General features: G+C 45.9%; 1 protein-coding gene across 1 annotated transcript; it reads right to left on the bottom strand.

Moving 5' to 3' along the window:
- Positions 1 to 975: 975 nt before the first annotated feature.
- Positions 976 to 2,213, bottom strand: LOC144890938 (nuclear apoptosis-inducing factor 1-like). Its single transcript, XM_078772827.1, has 3 exons — positions 1,882 to 2,213; positions 1,570 to 1,726; positions 976 to 1,457 (listed from the first exon to the last, which is right to left on the bottom strand). Exons 1-3 carry the CDS (start codon positions 2,153 to 2,155, stop codon positions 1,250 to 1,252), a joined length of 639 nt encoding a protein of 212 aa, XP_078628953.1. The 5' UTR covers positions 2,156 to 2,213; the 3' UTR covers positions 976 to 1,249.
- Between the last annotated feature and the right edge of the window lie 19,432 nt (positions 2,214 to 21,645).

The following is a 21,645-nucleotide window of genomic DNA, read 5'->3' as shown; positions in this document are numbered from 1 at the left end:
GACCTTCAGCTTTATCAAAGGTATCGTTTGGATCGACAGACAATAATGGATCTTGCTGATATTATTCGCATTGACCTCGAACAAAGGACATTTCGTAACCACGCTCTTCCAACTGAACTGAAACTACTCGCAGCCTTACGTTTTTATGCGACCGGATCATTCCAACAGGTGACAGGAGGTACAGTTCATATATCTCAACCAAGCTTATGCCGTATCATTTCACAGGTAAACAATGCACTGCTTCCATTGATGGGAGAGCTGTGAAATTTCCATCCCCGGCAAATATACAGGGTATAGTTGCAGATTTTTACGATATTGCTAATTTCCCAGGAGTGATGGGTGTCATTGATGGAACTCACGTACGGATCCTGGGTCCAACACAACATGAATGGCGATATGGGAATCGGAAAAATTACTATTCTATCAATACTCAGGTAGTAATGGATGCACAATGCCGTTTCATTAACATTGTGCCAAAATGGCCAGGCAGTACCCATGATTCTGTGATATTGAGAGAAAGTGCATTGGCACAGAGAATGGAAACAAGAATGGGTGAAGAAGTTCTTCTTGGAGATAGTGGATATCCTGTGCGACCATGGTTAATGACACCGTTTTTGAACCCAACCACTGCAATGCAGCGACGATACAACCGAGCTCACAAACGAACATGTTGTTTGGTTGAACGAGGCGTTTCCACTGTCTTCACGGTCAACTTCGATACTCACCACAGAAGGCCTGCGAAATTATTGCAACTTGTGCCATTCTGCACAATATTGCAATAAATAGAGGATTACCTGATTTTGATGAGAAACCCATCGAGTTACAACCACAACCAGATGATGACGATGAAGAGAATGTGGTTGTATTGCCGGACAGACGCATTGGGATGGAAGTTCGGAATCAAATAGTCAACAACCATTTTGGATAAACAGTGAGTATTATAGGTTGCACGAAATGAATAGAACACAAACTATATAGGTCCTTTATCGATTTTATTCTCTTATACTGATATATTCTGATCAGGGCAAGTTCATCAATTTTTATGGTGTACAGCCACATGCTGAATCACTTGGATAGTTGTCGGACTTGTCTTGCCTTTGGTTAAGCTTTTGCCTTTTTATTTTCAGCACGTCGATTTCAATTGCTAACTTTTCCTTCTCCATTGTTAACTTTTCAATTTCAAGTTTCGCCCTTTGCTTCTCTAAGCACAAGAGTCCTTTTTGCATTTGGATAAGTCCATTATTTTCATCTAACTTTTGCTTCTTGGTTTTCTCCACAGGGATGACCGCAGGGGGCATGGATTTGGTAATGTTGAAGTAGGGCGACTTCCGGACGACTTGGTAAAATTGAACACTGCTACTGATGGGGGTGGGGATGGACCACGGACTTCACTATCAATTTCATTCATCGGAATGGGATCGGTGTTCAAGGAAGTCTCATTTGTTGTGCAGGATGAACTGTAAGGAAAGACAATTATATGTGACAGAGACGTTCGAAGCGTTGCTTACATTTTGATATGATAACAACGCACTGAACATTCATTATGCAATGTGATTCGGTTGTGCCTACCTCGAACTTGATGAAGTAGATTTCTCCTTCGCCTTTTCTCCCATTAGTCCACTATCGACTCCTCCTTCTATGCCATGTATGGTGGGGTCATCCTCGCCCAAAATGGCGGCAATCTTCTGTGACAACGGTGAAGGTTCCTTGGGTGCGGGCCCATCACCTAGAATAGAAATGTCATTTTTAAAGTTGACATGCATTGTCATCATTTTTATTATAATTTTCAATTGTAAATTAAAAAATCTGCCGTTTCCATATAGGCATTGAGTTCAAATTTGAATCAGTATAGGCATACATATGTAAAAATACTGAAATTACCTGTCTTTGATAATTCCTTCTTGTATTGCCGATATTCCTCCTTCATTTTACTGCACAGGTTTTGCCACTTTTTTTGCACCTCTGCCAATGTCCTTGCCACTGCATTACGACTATTCAGGGCCACCAATATTCTCTCCCAAGCCAAGTGTTTTTTTGGGGACGAAACGGTTGGCCCAAATTTATGGAGAATCACCGACATTTCTCTCTCAAACATATCCACTAGTCGGAGTTTCTCAATCCCGGAGAAATTCGGTTTTCTCTTCCTCTTGTCCATGTTGAGTGTGAGAAGACGCTCTTCATACACGGCATTTATAGCAATTCAACAATGACTTGGCCTTGGAACTCAGTAATAACTGTTGTTGGTCTGTCGTCAAACCACAGAAAATTAACATAAACGGCAATGAAATGTGACATCGAGCCATGGAAACCACTTGAGACAATCTTCATAACTTTATGCGGGACACTCAGCTAAGCAGGGTACTTAAGAGTGTTTATGAATTTCAAGATAACAACCCCACTCAGCAAAGTGGGGTACTTAGCAGTTAAGTGGTCTTAATAGTACAGCAGGTAAGCTCTCATATTTTAACAAATTGTGCATTTTATGAGAAAAGCATGAAATTTTTAACATAGTTAGTGCATACCATAAGGTTTATTTTCAGATGTGGAGGGAAGTCAGATTTGACCTCTGAGAACCGTGAGAGGTCAAATCCAAAATGGCCGCCAGTCCACCGAGTCTAATGTTCAAACGCGCTTAATTTTGGAACCAAATAGTGTAGAAAAACATTATAGGTGTCATTTCCAACTAAATTGGGGATGCCCAGAGGTGAATGATGCTTTCAATGAACTCCCAGGCATGCCAAGTGAGGTCAGTGAAGGCTCAATGTTACTGCTAGAGCGATTTGTGGTGCTGATGTACGATAGAACCAGTGAGAGCACGGAAGTGAATGATGCCAGGAAACAGCTCTTCACACAGAAGTGTAGAACTCTAGAGAACATTCCTCCAACCCAGGCAACACTCAAGCAGCACATCAAGCACACTTGCTACCAGGCCAACTGTTGTAACCAGGCATTGGTCATGGATCCAGAGATGTCAGACCCACCTGACTGGGGCTGGACAAAGGAGACAACTTGGTGGCAGCCTCTTTGGACCACTCTTCCTGAAGCATCAAAATCGTGCCATGAATTGATCGACTGTGGCTGCAAGAAAGGGTGCACTGGACGCTGCAAGTGTGCCAAAGCTGCACTCAAGTGCACTGCACTGTTTTCGATCCTTGCTTAAATAAAGGTATACAAAAGTCAGTCTCAGTCTCTCTATCTCTCTCTCTCTCTCCTGATCTGTTCAGTGTACTTGCTCTTCCATAAGCCTCGACTATGTGTATTGTTGCGGATATGGGATTTGCATCCATCCATATCCGCTTGTAAATATTCCCCTATTTCCTCAATACTTCCCAACTATCCCCAATCCCCCATTCCCTAGTCCCATTTTCTGTAAACAACACTCTGTAGACCCGACCTCCCCCTATTTCCCCCATTAAATGTCGTGCCCAGGTTCACCGCATCTCATGTAAGACAACTATAGGACATCTTGCTAGTTATTCTTAGTCTATGTCAGTTAAGGACTCGTTTCCATTAATTCTGACCCTTCGTTGCACCAGAATGTGATTGTATGGCACCGTTAGGAAGTTTAGGACCTCCCAATACCTCCCCGCAGCTCTTCCTCACAGTTCAACAACAACAACAACAACAACAACCACAACAACGAGCGCAGAGAGTGCGCGTCCTCACTCCGGCTTGGTTGGTAGGGGTGTTGGGAAGGCACCAGGCCTTCCCAACGAGCCGCCATCGAACATGTGCTCGACGGGGTTACCAAATAGGGGCTCCCTGTCAGCTCCTCGTCAAGGGCGGAGCCCGGTAACCCCCGCACCCAATGGAAGCGGCGGACCGGCCCAGTGGGGCGGAACCAACCAGCCGAGGGCGTGTCACTCCCCGCTGAGCATGCGCAGGGAGAGGGAGGTGACGTCAGATGCGCGCGGAGCTTGGAGAAAGAAAGACGTCCCCTTCGAGCGCTGTGACACCTCCCCACATCTTCTGGACCGTGCTTTATCCTGTCCCCGAGCCAAGGTGCACCTTGTGCTATCGACTACCTGTCCCTCCCTGCCATCAATCCCTGTGTAAGTCAGCCTTGTTCCGTTTGTCTGTGGTCTGTCTGGGCTAAGATAAGACGGTAATTAAGTGCCCATCTCTTCTGTGTCTTTACCTCACTGCCTTGTAATCTACCCCTTTTCTCCACCACTGTAATTATACCCTCCTCTGGAGGTCTTGAGAACTGTACCCCTTGCGTCGTTTCCTCTTTCCCAGTCGTCGTGTCCTTTCTACCATTGATTTGGCATAGCGCGATTTGGCCAACGTCTGGGTGAATCGGGTGAGTTGGGGAAGAATCGGGGAAACTGTTAGGTCGCGGCAATACCACCGCTCGGTAAATAACATCTTTAACCGCGTCCGTAACAGTATTAAGAAAAACAAAAAAAAACCTGAAAGCCACTACTTTTGTCAGGTCGTGATATTTTGAGTAAAGTTGTCTAAAAGTTGTGCGATTGAATGCTGGATGAGCTCCAAGTCTGGAAGGACTTTATGTCTGGAAGACAGAGTTTTCTGAAGTCATGCCAAAGATTTAATAATGGTGATGGTGTGAACGTAATTTCGTTATGTTTTTTGTTTTGTAATCCTTTAATGAACGTTTAATGCTCTTCGATGTCCGGGGCCACACGCGTGCTACACTGGACGGGCCAGTGTGTACCTTGCCCTTCGCCGTCAGGCTCGGATAAACCACTGAGCCCCGTCCGTGATGGGGACTGGGGCTTGAGACAGTGTCCCACGAACGAGGAATTCCCAGTAAGCGCGAGTCATCAGCTCGCGTTGATTAAGTCCCTGCCCTTTGTACACACCACCCGTCGCCGCACAAACATCACAATGAAGCACAATCACAATTCACATATTCGTGCAATTCGAGAAAAGGAACTTTTATCAGCAATGTCGTCTATCCTGAAGTTCTAAGCTGAAGAAGAGGTACAAAATCATTCAATTATTTTCCCTAAAGAAAAGCGTACGGTTGATATCACGATTTGAAACACGATGGAAAAATATTTTCCGATATGAACAGTGATGTGGCTTTTATTGAAATTCTAAAGATACTGTTTTTATTTTGATGATTTACGTGCGATATGATTTGATGGATGTTTATATGAATCGTTTAAAATAAAAAAAGCCTTCAATTTCTGATATTTTGCCTTTTCATTTCGGCTTCCCAATTGAAGCCCTGCCCGTAGGGCAGGTACTGTTGCTAGTAATAATAATAATAATAATAATAATAATAATGTCTTAGAAAATTAATATTATGATTATCTCATTGGTGGAACTTTTTTAATGCTCCTCGTACCACTGTGTACCATTGTGTGATATGCAGTATGAATATGACATTAAACAACGTTATTAAAATATTTTAAAATGTACAGAATATAAAAGTGATTACTGATTAATTTCCTACAAAAGAGAATGGTAGAATTTTCCCAAAATTTTTTTTTCGGAAATCTCCAAAACTTTCCCAATATCCACAATTATTTGAAAATGTGAGCAGAAACATATTGTTACTTGTTCTGCCCTGTTTGTTTTGCTACCGTCTTCATGGTCACATGGATCCCTTCAGGGAGAACAAAGTTCAGCTTCCAGCATGATAAGGGCCCATGAATTCATAAAATGGTCTGTGTAACATAAACTACGTAAAATGTGGCGACTCAACATAAAAGTGCCTGACGTTTGTTCTATAATGGTAAAAAAAAGGTGACCTTCTGTACTCTTGCCTCATATTCATCTTTTGATCTCAAATCCAAATTTCTTGAGTACACAGCAATAATAACAAATTTGAGTTCACTGTTCCAATTCTTATGGAGTGCTGTGTAATTATTTTAGGCCCTATCACTCAATGGGGAAGAATTACTCACAAAATTAAAAATTTATTGTATCTGGATCCGTATTCGGATCTTCACCAAAATCGCATCGATTCTTCCTTGTCACACACACAACCTGTATACACAGTGTGGTCCAAATCCTCCCATAACTTTTTGAGATATCGTCATATATATCGGTTTTAGCCCTATCACTGAATGGTGAAAAATCATTTAGACAATTAAATAATTTTCATATCCGAATCCATATTCAGATCTTCACCAAAATCGAATCAATCCGTCCTTGTCACACACGTAACTTGTCCACCAAGTTTCTTCCAAATCTTCCACAACTTTTTGAGACATCGTCATATATATCGGTTTTTGCCCTATCTCTCAATGGAGAAGATTCGTTTAGAAATTAAATAATTCTCATATCCGAATTCATATTCAGATCTTCATCAAAATCGAATCGATTCTTCCTTGTCACACACACAACCTGTATACACAGTGTGGTCCAAATCCATCCATAACTTTTTGAGATATCGTCATATATATCGGTTTTAGCCCTATCACTGAATGGTGAAAAATCCTTAAATTTTTTTTATCTGATCCGGATTCGAATCTTCACCAAAATCGAATCAATCCGTCCTTGTCACACACGTAACTTGTCCACCAAGTTTCTTCCAAATCTTCCACAACTTTTTGAGATATTGTGCTATATATCGGTTTCATCCTTATCTCTCAATGGTGAAGAATCAATTAGAAAATTATTTATCGGATCCAGATCCGGATCTGGATTCCAATCTTCACCAAAATCGAATCATTTCATCCTTGTCATGTATTCAACCTCTCCACCAAATTTCTTCCGAATCCGTCCACGACCTTTTGAGATATCCTGTTCACAGACAAACAGCAGACAGACAGAGGTGAAAACACAACCTCCATCCACCTTCGGTTGTGGAGGTAACAACACTGAAAAGAAGAACGGCACTCGATAGAGAGCATACATCCGCCAGGCTGAACAGTTTACGTATTGCATCCCACTGATAGGTCAGATCTGGATTCGGACCTGAACCAAAATCTAATCTGGTTGTTCTTGTCCCACGCCCAACTCATCCAACTAGTTTTGTCATTAGTTGTCCACAACTTTTTGAAATATCATACGATATATCGTTTTTGGTCCTATCATTTAATGGCGAAAAATCACATCAAATATTTAAAAATGCTCATATCCGGATCCAGATTAGGAACTTCACAAAATCGAATTGATTCGTCCTTGTCAAACATACAACTAGTCCACCAAGTTTTGTCTGAATCTATCCATAACTTTTGAAGTTATGGTGCTAAATGTAGTTTTTGGTTCTATCACTCAATGGTGAAGAAGCACTTAAATTCTCAGATCCAGATCCGGATCCGAATCTTCACCAAAATTGAATCATTTTGTTCTTGTCACATATTCAACCTCTCCACCATTTTTCGGCCTAATCCGTTTCACAACTTTGAGATATCCTGTTCACAAACAAACAGACAGGGGTGAAAACACAACAGTCCCGAATCCCCCACCCTTTCCCAGCCTGATTAATAGTAAATATCATCATTTTAAACTTACCCTGTACATGCACATGTCTTTTGCATTTGTGTTCTGAAGAACCTAAACCAGATACAGTACATAGTCCATTCACTTTTTCTTTTGTATACAAGATCGAGGCTCGTGTAAGAGCACTAGTAGCGATCCATCGGGGATTTGTGTAACACACGTCCCTCCACTCGGGCCTTGCACTGGCCCACATGGTCGGGAGTTTGTAGTACGAGCAGGTGCCCATTCGTCGAGCTGAGAAAGTTATCCAAGTCTTTCGTTGTGCAGAGGCAGTGAGTGCACTTTCTCCCAGATGCTTTTCCAAGTATTCGCTTTTTCAGAAGTCTGGTTTGCCATTCCAAATATTCATCCTTATCACGGACACAATACATTTTATTTTGCCCTGAACACGTCAGTTCCCTGGGGTTTCTGCACATGCGCACGAAGCAGTTTTGGGGCAGACTACATCATTTTGAAATTGTCGTAATCTACCTGCGCTCCTACCCCCACCCACTCGAGCATTTGGATCTTATATCACAGGCACCATTTTGCAAATTGTGGTCGGAGCTGCTCAACCATCCAGCACACTGTGCAGAACTGTCTCTGAAACTACTCGATGTTCTGAAATATTAATTCACACTTTGATGAACTCAGATTCATGAACAAGAACAAAACGCACAGCGGAAGGAGAGGGTGAAACGCATCACAGCAGTGGTGAGGGACAAAATAGAGAAGAGTGTGGACTAAGTGAGGACACATGATGTGGACAAGATGGATACACAAGCAAGCTCTCAGGAAGGAAAACAGGAAAGTTGGAAAGATGTGAGTTTGGGGAAAGTAAATGGGGGTAGAAAAGATCATGGTTTTGGATGGGGCTGATCTGAGATGGTGGTGAACAGCTGTCTTATAAACTTGGAGGGAGGAATGAGATTGAAGAGAATGTGGAAGTTGATTCCACAGGCGGGAGAAAAGAAGAATGAATGAGTGGAGGTGCGCAGTGATTCTGATTTTGTGAGTTTCACCAGAATGGGGTTGTTGTTAGAATCTGTCTGCCCCGCAGAGATCAGGGGGGCAGAGAACTGCAAGTCCAGAAAGGATGTGGTAGAAGACAGAGAGACCACCAGCATTTTCCAACTGCCCTTCATTAATTTGAAGTTGGAAAACTTCCATCAAGAGTTCTGCTTTTATCACTTCTTGTTTATTGCCATAATTCTCCTGTCATTATAACTCTTCATAATTGTAATTCCATGAGAGAAAAAAAAAATCTTTCTAAAAAATTACCAAGAAAACTTTCTCCTTAAATGTACAAGGAATATTTCAACACCTCACTTTCCATTTTCTCTTTCTAGAATCCATATTTATGATTATACTTTCTCCCTCCTGTAAGTTAAACATGAACCCAACATTTAAATTCCACCCTGACTCAGGAGATTTATTATTTCCATGCTTTAAAAAAACGGTGCAATATTGATATCGGTTCCGTCTGTCTGTCTGTCCGTCCATCACACTATCTCCTAAATGGTTGCGTGGAAATTCACCAAACTTGAGAGTTATGATCAGCACATAAGAAGAAGACGTGAGAGCTCTGGGGCGTGGGTCAAAATATCAAACACCAAAAAATGCAATCACGGGCACATTTTTAAATTAAACTTTATGCAATGGACATTGGGGGACCCATGAAATAGGTAATGATCTTTTGCATTTGCCCCATCCCCCATGCTTCATTTAGGAAGCCACAAATAGAACGTTTCAGCTATTCTAACTACACTGTATACCTCCTGATCCAGGAATATAAATGGTAATTCACCAATGCAAACGTGTTTCATGAAAAAACAATTCGTCCAAAGTTTGTTTGCAATGCGTGTGTGGTCTTGGGATGTTAGGCCTGATTTTCTTTTGGCAATTTTCATAGTCCTTGGACGGCTCTCAAGTGGAAACTTTGCCTTGTCGTACGCTGGTTTAACATGTTCATTAAATATAATTACTTTGGGAAGAATGGGCCATTCCTTCCTGCAGGTGGGAAACCTTTTGTTTTCATTGGATTAGCTAAATCTTATGGCAAGGGGAAAAGCATCTGTACTTTTACAAACAGGAAATTTATCATTACGGATTGTGATGATCTAACTGGAAAAGAAATAACAACACGTGGACGAGTAAATCTTTTGACACACACACACACACACACACACACACATATATATATATATATATATATATATATATATATATATATATATATATATATATATGTATACAGACTTGGCATTTAATATGGAATTTTTTTTTTTTCTTGACTTGGGTTTACTTTCTTAACTCAGTATATCAATCTGGTGAGTTTCTTTTACACTTTGGTGATTTATTTGTTAAAGAACCATGTCACTGATTGTCTGTCGCAGCAAGAAGTCAACAACAGGATTATATCACAGATGGCGTGGCAAAATGTACGGACAGGTGCATTTGATGATTGGCTTCACAGTCGGGTATGCAAGGGTTGTTGCGTTCTGTATTAGTGGAAAACAACTGCTGCACGTCTCCAAAAGTTATTGCCGCTTCCTCTGGAGATGGTCCGTCAACTCGACAATGCTGTTTGTCATGGAGTGGTGGCTTTACGAAATTACGACATGAAACAGCGTGCTATTGCTCGGCAGTATGGCATCACTCAAGGTCAGGTGTCAAAGATCCTGAAACGAAATGCTCAGAGGGGTGTCCCTACTCCAATACCGAGGCCAGGACGTCCCCGCAGAACCACAAGGAGGGATGATCGCCAGCTGCACCGGTTAGTCCGCAATGGCCGTACCAAGTCAGCTAATCGGCTTAGGGCTGAGTGGCAGCAACTGACAAATGTGCCTGTATCCAGAAGGCTAGTCGACCAAAGACTGGTTCAAGCAGGCTATCGTGCCAGGCGTCCCCTGAGAAAGCCACGCCTGACCAGACAACACCGCCAGCGCCGATTGCAGTGGGCCAGAGAGCACCGTCAATGGCAGCCAGGACACTGGAATCACGTGATCTTCAGTGACGAGTCTAGATTTCTGGTCTATCGTCAAGATGGCCGCGTCCATGCAGACAAGTGCATGAAGCCTACAACAAAGATTGTATAGTACCAAGAGTCCAAGCTGGAGGTGGTGGAGTGACCGTTTGGGCTGCTTTTCATGCAGGGGGCAAAACTGACCTGGTTGTTCTGAATGGCAACCTGAACCAGTTCAAGTACAGGGCCATTCTGGAAGAAACATTGCTTCCATTTGCTCGTGCAGCCTTTCGAGGAAACTTTGTCTTCCAAGATGACAATGCACGGCATCATCGTGCTCGCATGATCCAACACTTTCTTGCTGACCGTGGTGTAGAGCATATGGAGTGGCCTGCCATGTCCCCGGATATGAATCCGAAAGAGAACTTGTGGGCAGAATTAACGCATCAAATCGACCACTTGGACCAGCAGCCGACCTCTGTGCGTGAATTGCAGCAGGCTATTGTCACTGCATGGCAAGCGATTCCTGTTCAAACCTTGGCAAATCTCGTGAACAGCCTGCCTCAACGTGTACGTGCTCTCCTGAATGCTCGTGGGGGTTACACGAAGTACTGAACTGTAATTTTACTGTCCGTAATCCCAGTCGTAATTTAACTTTTGTTTTTGTTAAAAAAAATTTTGGCTAATGTGCAAAATAAAGAGATACTTCTGGAAAACGTACAGAAGTTTAACACAGTACTGTCCATAAATTGAGTTCGATATCAGTTTACATCACTTTCAAGGATCAATTTATTTGTTTCGAAATGTCAAAAGTTGTTTTTGTTTCTTTTAAAGGTCACATTAACAAAATCTAGAATAATTTCAACATAATTCCAATGAACTTTTGGTTCCAAGACATCTTGAAAAGTAAGTTCACCCCCACAAAAAAGATATTCCTTATTAAATGCCAATGCCAAGTCTGTATATATATACACAAAGAATTAAGTTAAGCACCCCCCCCGTTTTTGTACAACCTCGCACATTACAAGTTTGTTGTCGTCAAAACAGTGTAATATACCCATGATATTGCTATATTTTCTGGAGAAGTGATATTATGGTCACATAAAAACATAACAATCATGCCGTTTTCAATATTTTATTCTGAATAATTTAAGGTGAAATTTTTTGGGAATTTTAGGCATATTTTCACCTCAATTTAAGTATGGAGCTATAGGTCCATCACGGACAGTGTGGATGACGTTTATGTTTTCTAACGTACAGTCATTGTTCTGAGAAGACCTCTAGCGATCTTTGCGTCAATAACGTGTGTAGGACCCACGTGATCGGATCACTGACTCAACCCTACGTCTCATAGACCCTGTAAGCCGTCGTATGCGTTGCTGTGGCAGGTTGTTCCATTCCCGATGTAATGCACGTTCCAATTCATCCAGATTGGCTATTGGAGGGACCATCTTCGCAATTTGTCGTCCCAACATGTCCCAAACGTGCTCGAGGGGGTTCAGGTCAGGACTGTACGCAGGCCAGGGGATGGTTGTCACAGCACCTTGCTCCAGCAAGGCTCGGACGCATCTCGCACGGTGAGGCCTGGCGTTGTCATCCATGAAGATGGGTCTGCTGGCGAGGGTGTGGTCATCGAAGTGCGGGATTACGGTGGTATTCAGGATTTCCTCGGCATATCGCTCTCCGTTGAGGTTACCTCGCACAGTTATCAGGTCCAATTTACAGTCATGGGAGAAGCATCCCCAGACCATAATCGAGCCACCACCAAAGGGTACCGTTGGTTGAATGTTTTTAGGTGCATACGCGGTGTTTTTGTGGCACCACACCCGAACACACCCATCTGTCACGTACAGCAAGAACCGGCTTTCATCCGACCAATGAACTCGCCTCCAAGACCGGATGTTCCATCCACGTCGCGCTAGGCACCATGCCAAACGCTCCCTCTGATGTCGTTCGAGTAGCCTTGGACGCTTGATCACTCGTCTTGACCTTAAACCGGCCGATTTCAGGCGGTTCCTCACGGTACGGTGACATAGCCTTCTGTTGGGCAGCCAGTTGTCCTTCAGGAAATGGCTCGAGGCGAAGGGATATCGTCGCACCAGTCTCAAAAGCGCTCTATCTTGGCGGACTGTTGTCACGCGAGGTCTTCCAGACCTTGGGCGGTCCTTCACCGCATCCGTTTCCTGGTGTTTCTGCACCAACCGACTGATCACCGAATGGTGGTAACCAAACGTTCGAGCTACAGCTTTTCTGGACATTCCGGACTCGATCATGCCTATTATCCGCCATCTTTCTCCGTCCGACAACCGTCTACGAGCCACCATTACGAGAAAATGACCATGTAACCCCCACACGAGCTCAGGCGTGACTTGCAATAACCCGTGATGATAGTGCATTTACAGAAAATCACGACCACGTGGATGATAACACGTGCTGCACGAGCGATGGGCGTCACAGATGCGTGCACTCATCTGCATTTCATCAATGGATAATTGCTAATGTCATACCAATCATTATTTGATCTCACATACCTTAGAATATATGCCAATGTATACATATACACAAAGAATATATATTAGGGGGTGCTTAACTTAATTCTTTGTGTAGGGGTGCTTAACTTAATTCTTTGTGTATCTATATATATATATATATATATATATATATATATATATATATATATATATATATATTGTGGATATGAGAATTGTGTTTTTTTGATTGTGTAGTAAATGGTAAAATATCACCCTCCTTCCTCCAGTTGTGTATAAAGGTCAAAAGGGCGTCCCTTAGTTAGGTCATATACAATCACGTTAGCCAATCATAGATTTCCTCCTTGTTGGTAGTTTATTTCCTTATTCTATGTAGGTTAAGGCTGTGTCTTCCATTAATTGACACTCCATTGCACCGAATCAAATAAGAATAGCTCCCCTTCAATAATTACATTTCCCAGCCCAAACTCCCTCTCTGGGTAAAGCAGCTTCACAAGCGTGGGGTGCGCGCCCTCTCATTTCGCTGCAAATAGTGAATATGTGCTCCGTGCTCTGTTTGAACAGGAAGGGCGGGGTCGCCGGGAAGAGGCAAGCCCAGGGCGCGCCACGAGGGGCGGGGCTGTTCAGCCCCATGCCCAAATAAGGGAACAAGCCCGTAGCTCGCCACGAGGGGCGCGCCGTTCGGCGCCATGTCCAAATAAGGAGGCAAGCCCGTGGCATTGCCATATAAGGTCACAGAGCACGGGGGGAGGGCGGTACCGAAACCAACGAGGGCGTGTCACACCCGCGCTTGAGGATGAGATTGAGATATGCGTGCGAAGATCGCACAAGAGAGAGATGAGTGAGGGAGCCCCACGAGCAGTTCTGCAGAGGGAGTTCTGAAGTGAGAGTTCTGTGAAGGGAGTTGCTTGAAGGTTCATGGGAGTTGGATAAAGTAGGTACAAGGTCGGTGAGAAGGCATGAACGAGAGGCGTGATCTAGCAAGACTGAGAGAGAGAGACGTGAGGGGGTGCCTGTATTGCGGCAATAGGCCGATACCCTCCAGGCCCTATTGCCGGTCGGTGAGACGCGAGGCTGTGTTTGCCGGGTTTTCGCCTCGACCGCAAAGCGTGGATCGGAGCGCGCGTTTGGAGCCGGACCTCGACACCTACCATCTGCCTGGACCCTCCTCTGCCGTCGCAAACCATCCCTGCCTTTCCATCCTTTTGTGTACGTGAGTTTGTTCTGTGTGTCTTGTCCCTGGGAATAAGTTAAGCTTGTATAGTTAAGCTAGAAATTGCACTGTGTCCTTCTGGTCCGTCCTTCTTTCTGTCTTTATTTTCGTACCCTTCCTTCTCCTTGGTTTCTTTGGTCTTGTAAATAGTAGAAATAAATCATATTTGTATTTCCTACCTTGGTTCTTCTTCTTCTTCTTCTTCTTCTTCTTCTTCACATCCGTCGTCTTTGTCTTTTCCCAATTGAATACCTGTGGCACGATTTGGCCAACGTTAAGGAATCGGGTCTAGTCATTGTTAACGGTTCGGGCCGCGGCTGCCATCCGCTCGGCAAATTAACATCTTATCCGCGGTCATGAACGGGGCTGTGCACCGGCCTTTCCGGAGGTCGCGGTGCAGCTTCAGGGACCACGTCGGTCAGTAACAAACGAGGGGACTAATCCCCCCTCGAAGAGGAACCATAGGCCGACGTTGGGTTCCGTAAAAAAAAAAAAAAAAAAAAAAAAAATATATATATACAGTGAAACCTTGACTTACGAGTGCACCAACTTACGAGTTTTCCGAGATACGAGCCGTCGCTCGGTCGGTTTTTTGCTTTGTGATGCGAGCCCAGATCTGAGTTACGAGCGAGCGAGCTTGGATATAAAACACGTAATCGTCGAAAAACATGAGCGAGGTGTGCGTGTTGTCGACTTGGCGAGGCAGTACGATCGTAGTACTTCTACGATATGTACGATTTTGAAGCAGAAGGAGTCGATAAAGGCTATAACACCAGCCAAGGGCGTTAAGATTATTTCAAAGCTCCGGACCTCTGTCCATGAAGAGATGGAGAAGTTTTTGTTTGTGTGGTTGATGGAGAAGCAGCTCGCAGGAGACACCGTGACCAAGAGCATAATCTGTGAGAAGGCACGAGACATTTACGGGGATTTGGTGCAGCAGACGGCGGGAACATCAACGGACGAGGCATCGGAAGAGTCATTCAAAGCCAGTCGGGGATGGTTTGATAATTTTAAGAAGAGGACCGGCATTCACTCCGTCGTCAGGCATGGTGAGGCAGCAAGCTCAGATGTGAAGGCAGCTGAAGATTTTATGACAACTTTTGCCAAACTGATAGAAGCCGAAGGATACATCCCCCAGCAAATCTTCAACTGTGACGAGACAGGGCTCTTCTGGAAAAAGATGCCGAGGAGGACGTATATAACGGCAGAGGAGAAGAGCATGCCAGGCCACAACTTGTTCAGAGTGCCGGCGATAGCTCGCCTTCTCTTTGTGGAAGACACGGTGAAATCCTTAACATCCAACAACTAATGGGACGCAAACGGGGCGCCCAGTTTAGCGGTACACACATTGATGAATCACCCTGCCTGTGAAACACCGACATGACAGGTTATAGCTGGGTCGGGATTCAAACCCAGGCTGGACAGTTTAGAGTCAAGTGTGCGTACCTCCAGTCCAGGCCATCCTGCCAACTTGTATGCTGCATACAGGTGAAATATAAAGCGCGAGATATTTATATATATATATTTCAAAAAAAATTGGTATGGTTTTTGGGGGGCTGGAACGGATTAATAGCATTTCAATTCATTTTAATGGGGAAATTTAATTTGAGAAACGAGCAAATTGAGTTACGAGCTAGGTCACAGAATGAATTAAACTCGTAAGTCAAGGTTTCACTGTATATACATACATATATAGACACACACACACACACACACACACACACACACACACACACATATATATATATATATATATATATATATTGTTGCTGATCGCGGTTTAGATGTTACTTTGCCAAGCGAAGGCTCCGCGACCGAACAGTTGTTCCCCGACACACCCGATTCACCCAGAACTTTGGCCGTATCGCACCGCAGCTGCCCAATCTGGAAAACTCTAAAACGACGAAATGCAAAGGGGAAAAGGAATAAAACGAGAAGACGGACAGAAGAGTAATTGGATTTATTGTACACACACAAGCAAAAAGGAGCAATCAAGTTTATTTACAACACATAAGACGCAGGTGACACAGTGCAAATACTAGCTTATACAGACTTAATTAACCCAGGGACAGAACAAACAAAACAAACTCACGTACACAAGAAGGGTGGAAAGGCAGGAGGTGGATGGCTGGAGGGAGAGGAAGGTCCAAGGGGGTCCTGCAGCATGATCGGCGCGTTTAGCAGCCGCCGTTCCTTTGCGGCCCTGCTCAAAACCGCCGTCCAGGCCCCAAGTGGCTGTTGTGGCTGCTGTGGACGTCGCGTGCTTTGCCAGGACTCGCCTGACTCGTCTGGTCCAACCCTCAACTCTTTCTTGGTCCACTCACTCCTCACCACCGACTCCTCACCGCAACCAACGCAACCAACTGACCACCACCACCGACTCCTCACCACAACCAACGCAACCAACTGACCACCGACTCCACTGACTGACTCTGACTCTCTCACGCCACTTGCGCGCGCGCCTTTATAGCGCCTCCGGCGATCAAGCCGCCGGCCTTCAGGACACGCCCATCGGTGTGCTCACCTCGGCCCTGGTTGGTCATGCGACCCTCTGGCTCCGCCCTTGATGACGACGGGTGGGCACTTGTTCAATGGTGGTTTTGGAGGGGAGGTAATTGGCAATCGAGGCTCGGCAATGACGAAAGGGGATGTGATAGGAAATGGAGATTTTGGGGATGGGAATGAAAGGGGATCTATTCTCTTTCACTGGTGCAATGGAGTACTTCAATTAATGGGAGACACAGCCTTACTCTAAAACACAGAATAAGATATAACTATCAAACAGGGGTATTCTATTATTTGGCTGACGTGTATGCTTGTGGACTAATTATGGGATGCCCTTTCACCTTTACACAGCTCCGGAGGCAGGGGGGCGCAGAATAAACAATAATAATAATAATAATAAAGCACACAATCAAAAAAATATACAGTCCTCATATCCGCAACACTGCACCCTCCTCCTCTTAGGCACGTCCCGGGCCTACAACTTTTATTTAGTGTGACACGTAGGTGTAGTTCCCTCTACTTTTAACCTGACCCTGAGTGCGACAGTTTTAAAACATAAATAAATGTGTCCCGCTGCTCCATTGCACCCTGCCTAACAGACTTACGCCCACAGTTAACCGAATTGCAGAATGGTCTTCAAACTATACACTGACGGTGGGGAGCATTATTTACAATGACGCTATTTTTATTTACAAAACTAACCCAGGACCTGTGATTGTTCTTTCTGGGGGGAAGACAGTCTGCTCTGCATCGACGCACCATTAAAGCACCCAAAAACGCACCAATACAAGCACCCTCAAGCACCAATCGGTGCAGTCACCATAGTTCATCAGTGTTCAATGCATGTTCAATAAAAATAAAATCAACAACCCCTAACCCTGCAGGTGATCTCTTGCTCTTCGGCTCCCTCTGCTGGTTATTATTATTTGTTCTTCCAGATGTTGTCTTTCTTTCATTTTCTTACTGGCGGCCTATTTGCAATAAAGTGTGCCCAACGTGTCCATTTTATTTTCTTTATTTATGGCCCACAGGGCCGACTACGTGTGGTTCACCTGTGGGGCATCGGTGCCCTGTGGCCAAGGTCCGCCAGCAAGATTTCGGGCCCTCATGGCCGGTTCCAGCAGAGGGGCCATGCCCCAACCCATGGGGTCCATAAGTGGTGCTCGGCCACAGACATGTGGTCCATAATGTGGTGCATCGATGCAGACAGCTGGTTCTGAGAGTTCCGGGCGCACAATGGCCGACTCACGCATGCTCCCCTCGGCGCCCCATAGCGCACAGGTCATGTGGGAGACAAAAGGGGGACAAGAGAAATGAGCGAGGGGTAAGGTCACAAGGGTACACGTCAATAAGGCAATGCAAGGCGAAATGCGCACGGAGAGCGAAATGAGAAAGCTCGTCCCTACCGTACGTCACCCCCCTGTCACCTACACTACCCTTGCCCTTACCCCATATGTACAAAAATCTACACATTACCAATCCGTCGCTACCATCACGTCTTCCCCTTATTTCCCTTATACCAAATTCGTCTTCACTCCCCCACTATCCAAAGTTTGCCATCACCCAATTCGTCATCAATCCTCATAAGGAGGGAGAGATGGAATTACGCACAATGTCACACCCACGTCATGATGCGTCTCACAATCCAAAACATTTGCATCATAAAAAATAATTAAACATGGCATGGTGCGGAATACCTGTCACCTCAGGTGAGTGGATGCAGATGGTGCGAGGAGACTCCTTCATCCTAACTATCCTCTAAATGATTTTAACACACTTTACACGACCCGGGGTCTCTCCCTGCCAATCCATTGGCCAACTTACACTATGGGTTCTAAAAACCAATTCCCATTGGCCAAACTGTGGTGCTTCTCAATTTGGGGTCTCACTCCCCCGATTCATCTCCCGGTGCCCTCGCACAATTTCTGAGCTGTGGCGTGTAGCTCTCCCAGCAGGTCTACCCACCTGCACACCTCCACCACTGTAGTTGCCACCCGAGCTTACCTGCTCCTCACCCTAACCTATCTAACTGGGGAAAGCCCCTTCTGGCTCTGTCACCCCACTCGGTGCCCTCTGGCACTGGGCTACCCGGGTCCGTCCTCCGGATCCTCGGGCCCCATCCACAACAACTACTACCGGCTCCCAGAGCCCACCTGCGGCCTCACCTGGCCGACATCCTCACAGTGGTGGAGCGCCCAACCAACTACACACACTAACAGGCTACACGCCCAGCCATTTCCACAACACTAATGCACCCATCCAAAGACCATTCTTTCACCCGCACCACAGATGCCAATATCCAACCACAATTTACCTATACCCTCTACCTAACACTTACTCTACCCGCCCCGGGTATCCGTGATGGGGGTCCACTCTTCCCCCATTCACACCTTCGCACCATCCACTCCACTCCACAATTTCCACCATACTCACTCCACGACCATCCATTCCAATACTCCATTTATTCCACACTCCATGTCTTCCACACAACCATTTATTCCATTCACCTGTTGGTGCACACCTGTGCACTCACACCTGGTGCCACCTGCACCCTTCTCTCCCCCAAGCGCATTCGCGCTGATCCACAACACTCACTACTCCCTCACTGCTCCACACACCTGACCAGTTCTCACACAGCATCATCTCATCTAACTACTCCCCTCTGAAACTTGCGCCTCCCAGTCGTCCCTTTAAACTATTGCGCTCCCTCGTCATTATCATCCATACTAATCTACCTGCGTCCCCACTACAGGTATCAGTCACTAACTAAACCTTAACGTTACCTAATGTCAATCTCTTCGCTAGATCCCTACACACAATATCCTAACCCACCCGGGCTAGTTTTCACTGCCATACACCCCATAATCTATAGCGCATTTGCCCCCCCCTATGAGGGATGGTGGATTTGCCATCCCACCACATCGGGGAGGTCCTATCAATTTCGCTCGTCCAAATCCAACAAATCAAAAATTTGCCATTTACCGCTAATCACCGTACCAATCATCAAATTTTGCCTTTTTCTAATTTTGGGTCCAAAACACTATCCTCATCACCCGTCTACTTATTAGATCCTCTCGGTGCGCCAATTCACGTCTACAGCCCGGCTTCGTACAGCCGAGCAATGAACTCGGGTTCTTTGGGGCCGGCGGCTGGATGCGTCCGGCACTCGGTGCAGGGACGGGGGCTTACCCGGGCCGAGATCCCACGCACCACCTCGGCGTGGAGCCATCCAATGTCCCGATCTCGACCTGCCGGAACGTCTCAATAAAAAGTGGTCGCCATGACGACCCTTCCTATCGGGCTGGCCGCTCCGCCTAGTGGAGCACGGACACGGCCGTTCAAAGCGAGGCCCAGCGTGGATCGCGTACGGCGGTCCCTTCAAACCCGCCGTGGCTCGGATCCCCGCTGGTTCTCGCGGCACGCGAAGCCCGGCACGCACCGAGGGCCCGATTCGGCTAAAAGTCGCTCTAACCGCTAACCCGGTTACCGTCGATGCCTCACCTGCATGGTTACACGCATACGCTACCCCTTTCTTGCTCATACCTCCAGCTGTTCCCATGCTCCTCGTCGTACCTTCTCTAACACACCCAGGTACACTCATTGCACTCACAGCCTTGGTCACACACCTGACCACCGAACACCTTGGCACACATTCGTCGCTCGCACACCTCACCAACACACCTCTTCGCGCCCCTTCCTCGGTCACCTCCTCTGTGACAATCACAGGTGTGCTGTCACTCGCACACCCAACCACGTGCCTCACGACCAACTCAAGTGTGCATTCCCACACACGCTCTACCATTCCAGGTGTGCATCCTTCCATGCCAGGTGTACATCCTCGCTCACCTGTCACAACTAACTCACGCTCCGTGCCACTCTCACAACTCTCACCACCACTCTTGACAACGCACTCACCCTTACTCTCGACAGCGCACTCTTTCCTCATGCACCTGTCCGTTACACACCTTTCTCGCGCATCCTCTCCCGTTACATCCTTTGTAACACTCACCACAGGTGTGCATTCTCCCTTACTCTTGACAGCATGCGCTTTCCCCATGCACCCGTCCGTTACACACCTTTCTCGCGCATCCTCTTGCGCACACTCTTTCGTTACTTCCTCTGTAACACTCACCACAGGTGTACACTCTCTTGTTACTTCCTCTGTAACACTCACCACAGGTGTACACTCTCTCGTTACTTCCTCCGTAACACTCACCACACCGCGCTTCCATGTACCCCCTCGCACACGCGCTACGACCGACTCACTCTCGACAGCACACTCACTGGTCGGCGCGCACTTTTTCCTCACACACCCCATGGTCGGACATTCTTGCACACCTCTTTTTTCGCACACCAGACCTGTCGCACACTTCACCAACGGCCTTTCACGAACACCCGGATCCAAACCAATCCCCAAACCGACTGAAGCTTTCCTCACATCATATACATTGCCGAATATTTCGCCACTCACCTTGGCACCTCGTCTCCGCACCTCTTTTGCCACCTGCAAACTTTTTATTTGGTTAGTGAGCATCACATTATGAGTTGAGCACCGACCTTGTACATATTCCATTACTTCCTCCTGGATTTCTCTTTTAGTTTCTGTCCGTCTCTTCTTAATTTCACTCACCTCTTCTTCCACTTCCTCTAATTTTTGCTTCACCTCTTTTATTTCCCGGTGCGTCTCCTCAAGTTCGTCCTCTAAGGCTACCGTGACCGTCTCTATGTGCATCCTCACCTGCCGGTCCTTTGTCTCCATTATCTCTGTCACCTCGTGCACCCTCATTGTCAGTCCCTCACGTACCATCTGACATTGCTTCTGTGTCGCTATTAATTCGTTTTTAATTTCTTTTTGTGTCGCCTTTAACCCTCCGAGTACTGCAGTGTTCCTTTGAACCTGCTCCCCTAACTCCGTCTGTCCCTCTGTCAGCTGTTCCACCTCCTCCGTCAGATCTTCTATTCCCCCTTGTAACTTTGCCGCCCCATTTCTCACCTCTTTCTCCATACGCTTCTCACCTCGCTTTACCTCCTCGCGTAGCCCCGAGACCTCCTCACTCACACCTCGTCGTATC

This window comes from Myxine glutinosa, chromosome 2 (genome assembly GCF_964187855.1).
Source record: "Myxine glutinosa chromosome 2, kmMyxGlut1.1, whole genome shotgun sequence".
Taxonomy (NCBI): domain Eukaryota; kingdom Metazoa; phylum Chordata; class Myxini; order Myxiniformes; family Myxinidae; genus Myxine; species Myxine glutinosa.
Note: the sequence above shows the minus strand (reverse complement) of the source record. Positions and strands in the feature narration are given on the sequence as shown.

What these genes read in the sequence shown, in the direction of transcription:
- LOC144890938 (XM_078772827.1), bottom strand. Translation starts at nt 2,155, where the DNA reads ATGGACAAGAGGAAGAGAAAACCGAATTTCTCCGGGATTGAGAAACTC. An exon ending in GAAGGAATTATCAAAGACAG is followed by an intron (nt 1,727 to 1,881) that starts GTAATTTCAGTA and finishes TTTCTATTCTAG; the next exon opens with GTGATGGGCCCGCACCCAAG. An exon ending in TCTACTTCATCAAGTTCGAG is followed by an intron (nt 1,458 to 1,569) that starts GTAGGCACAACC and finishes CTTTCCTTACAG; the next exon opens with TTCATCCTGCACAACAAATG.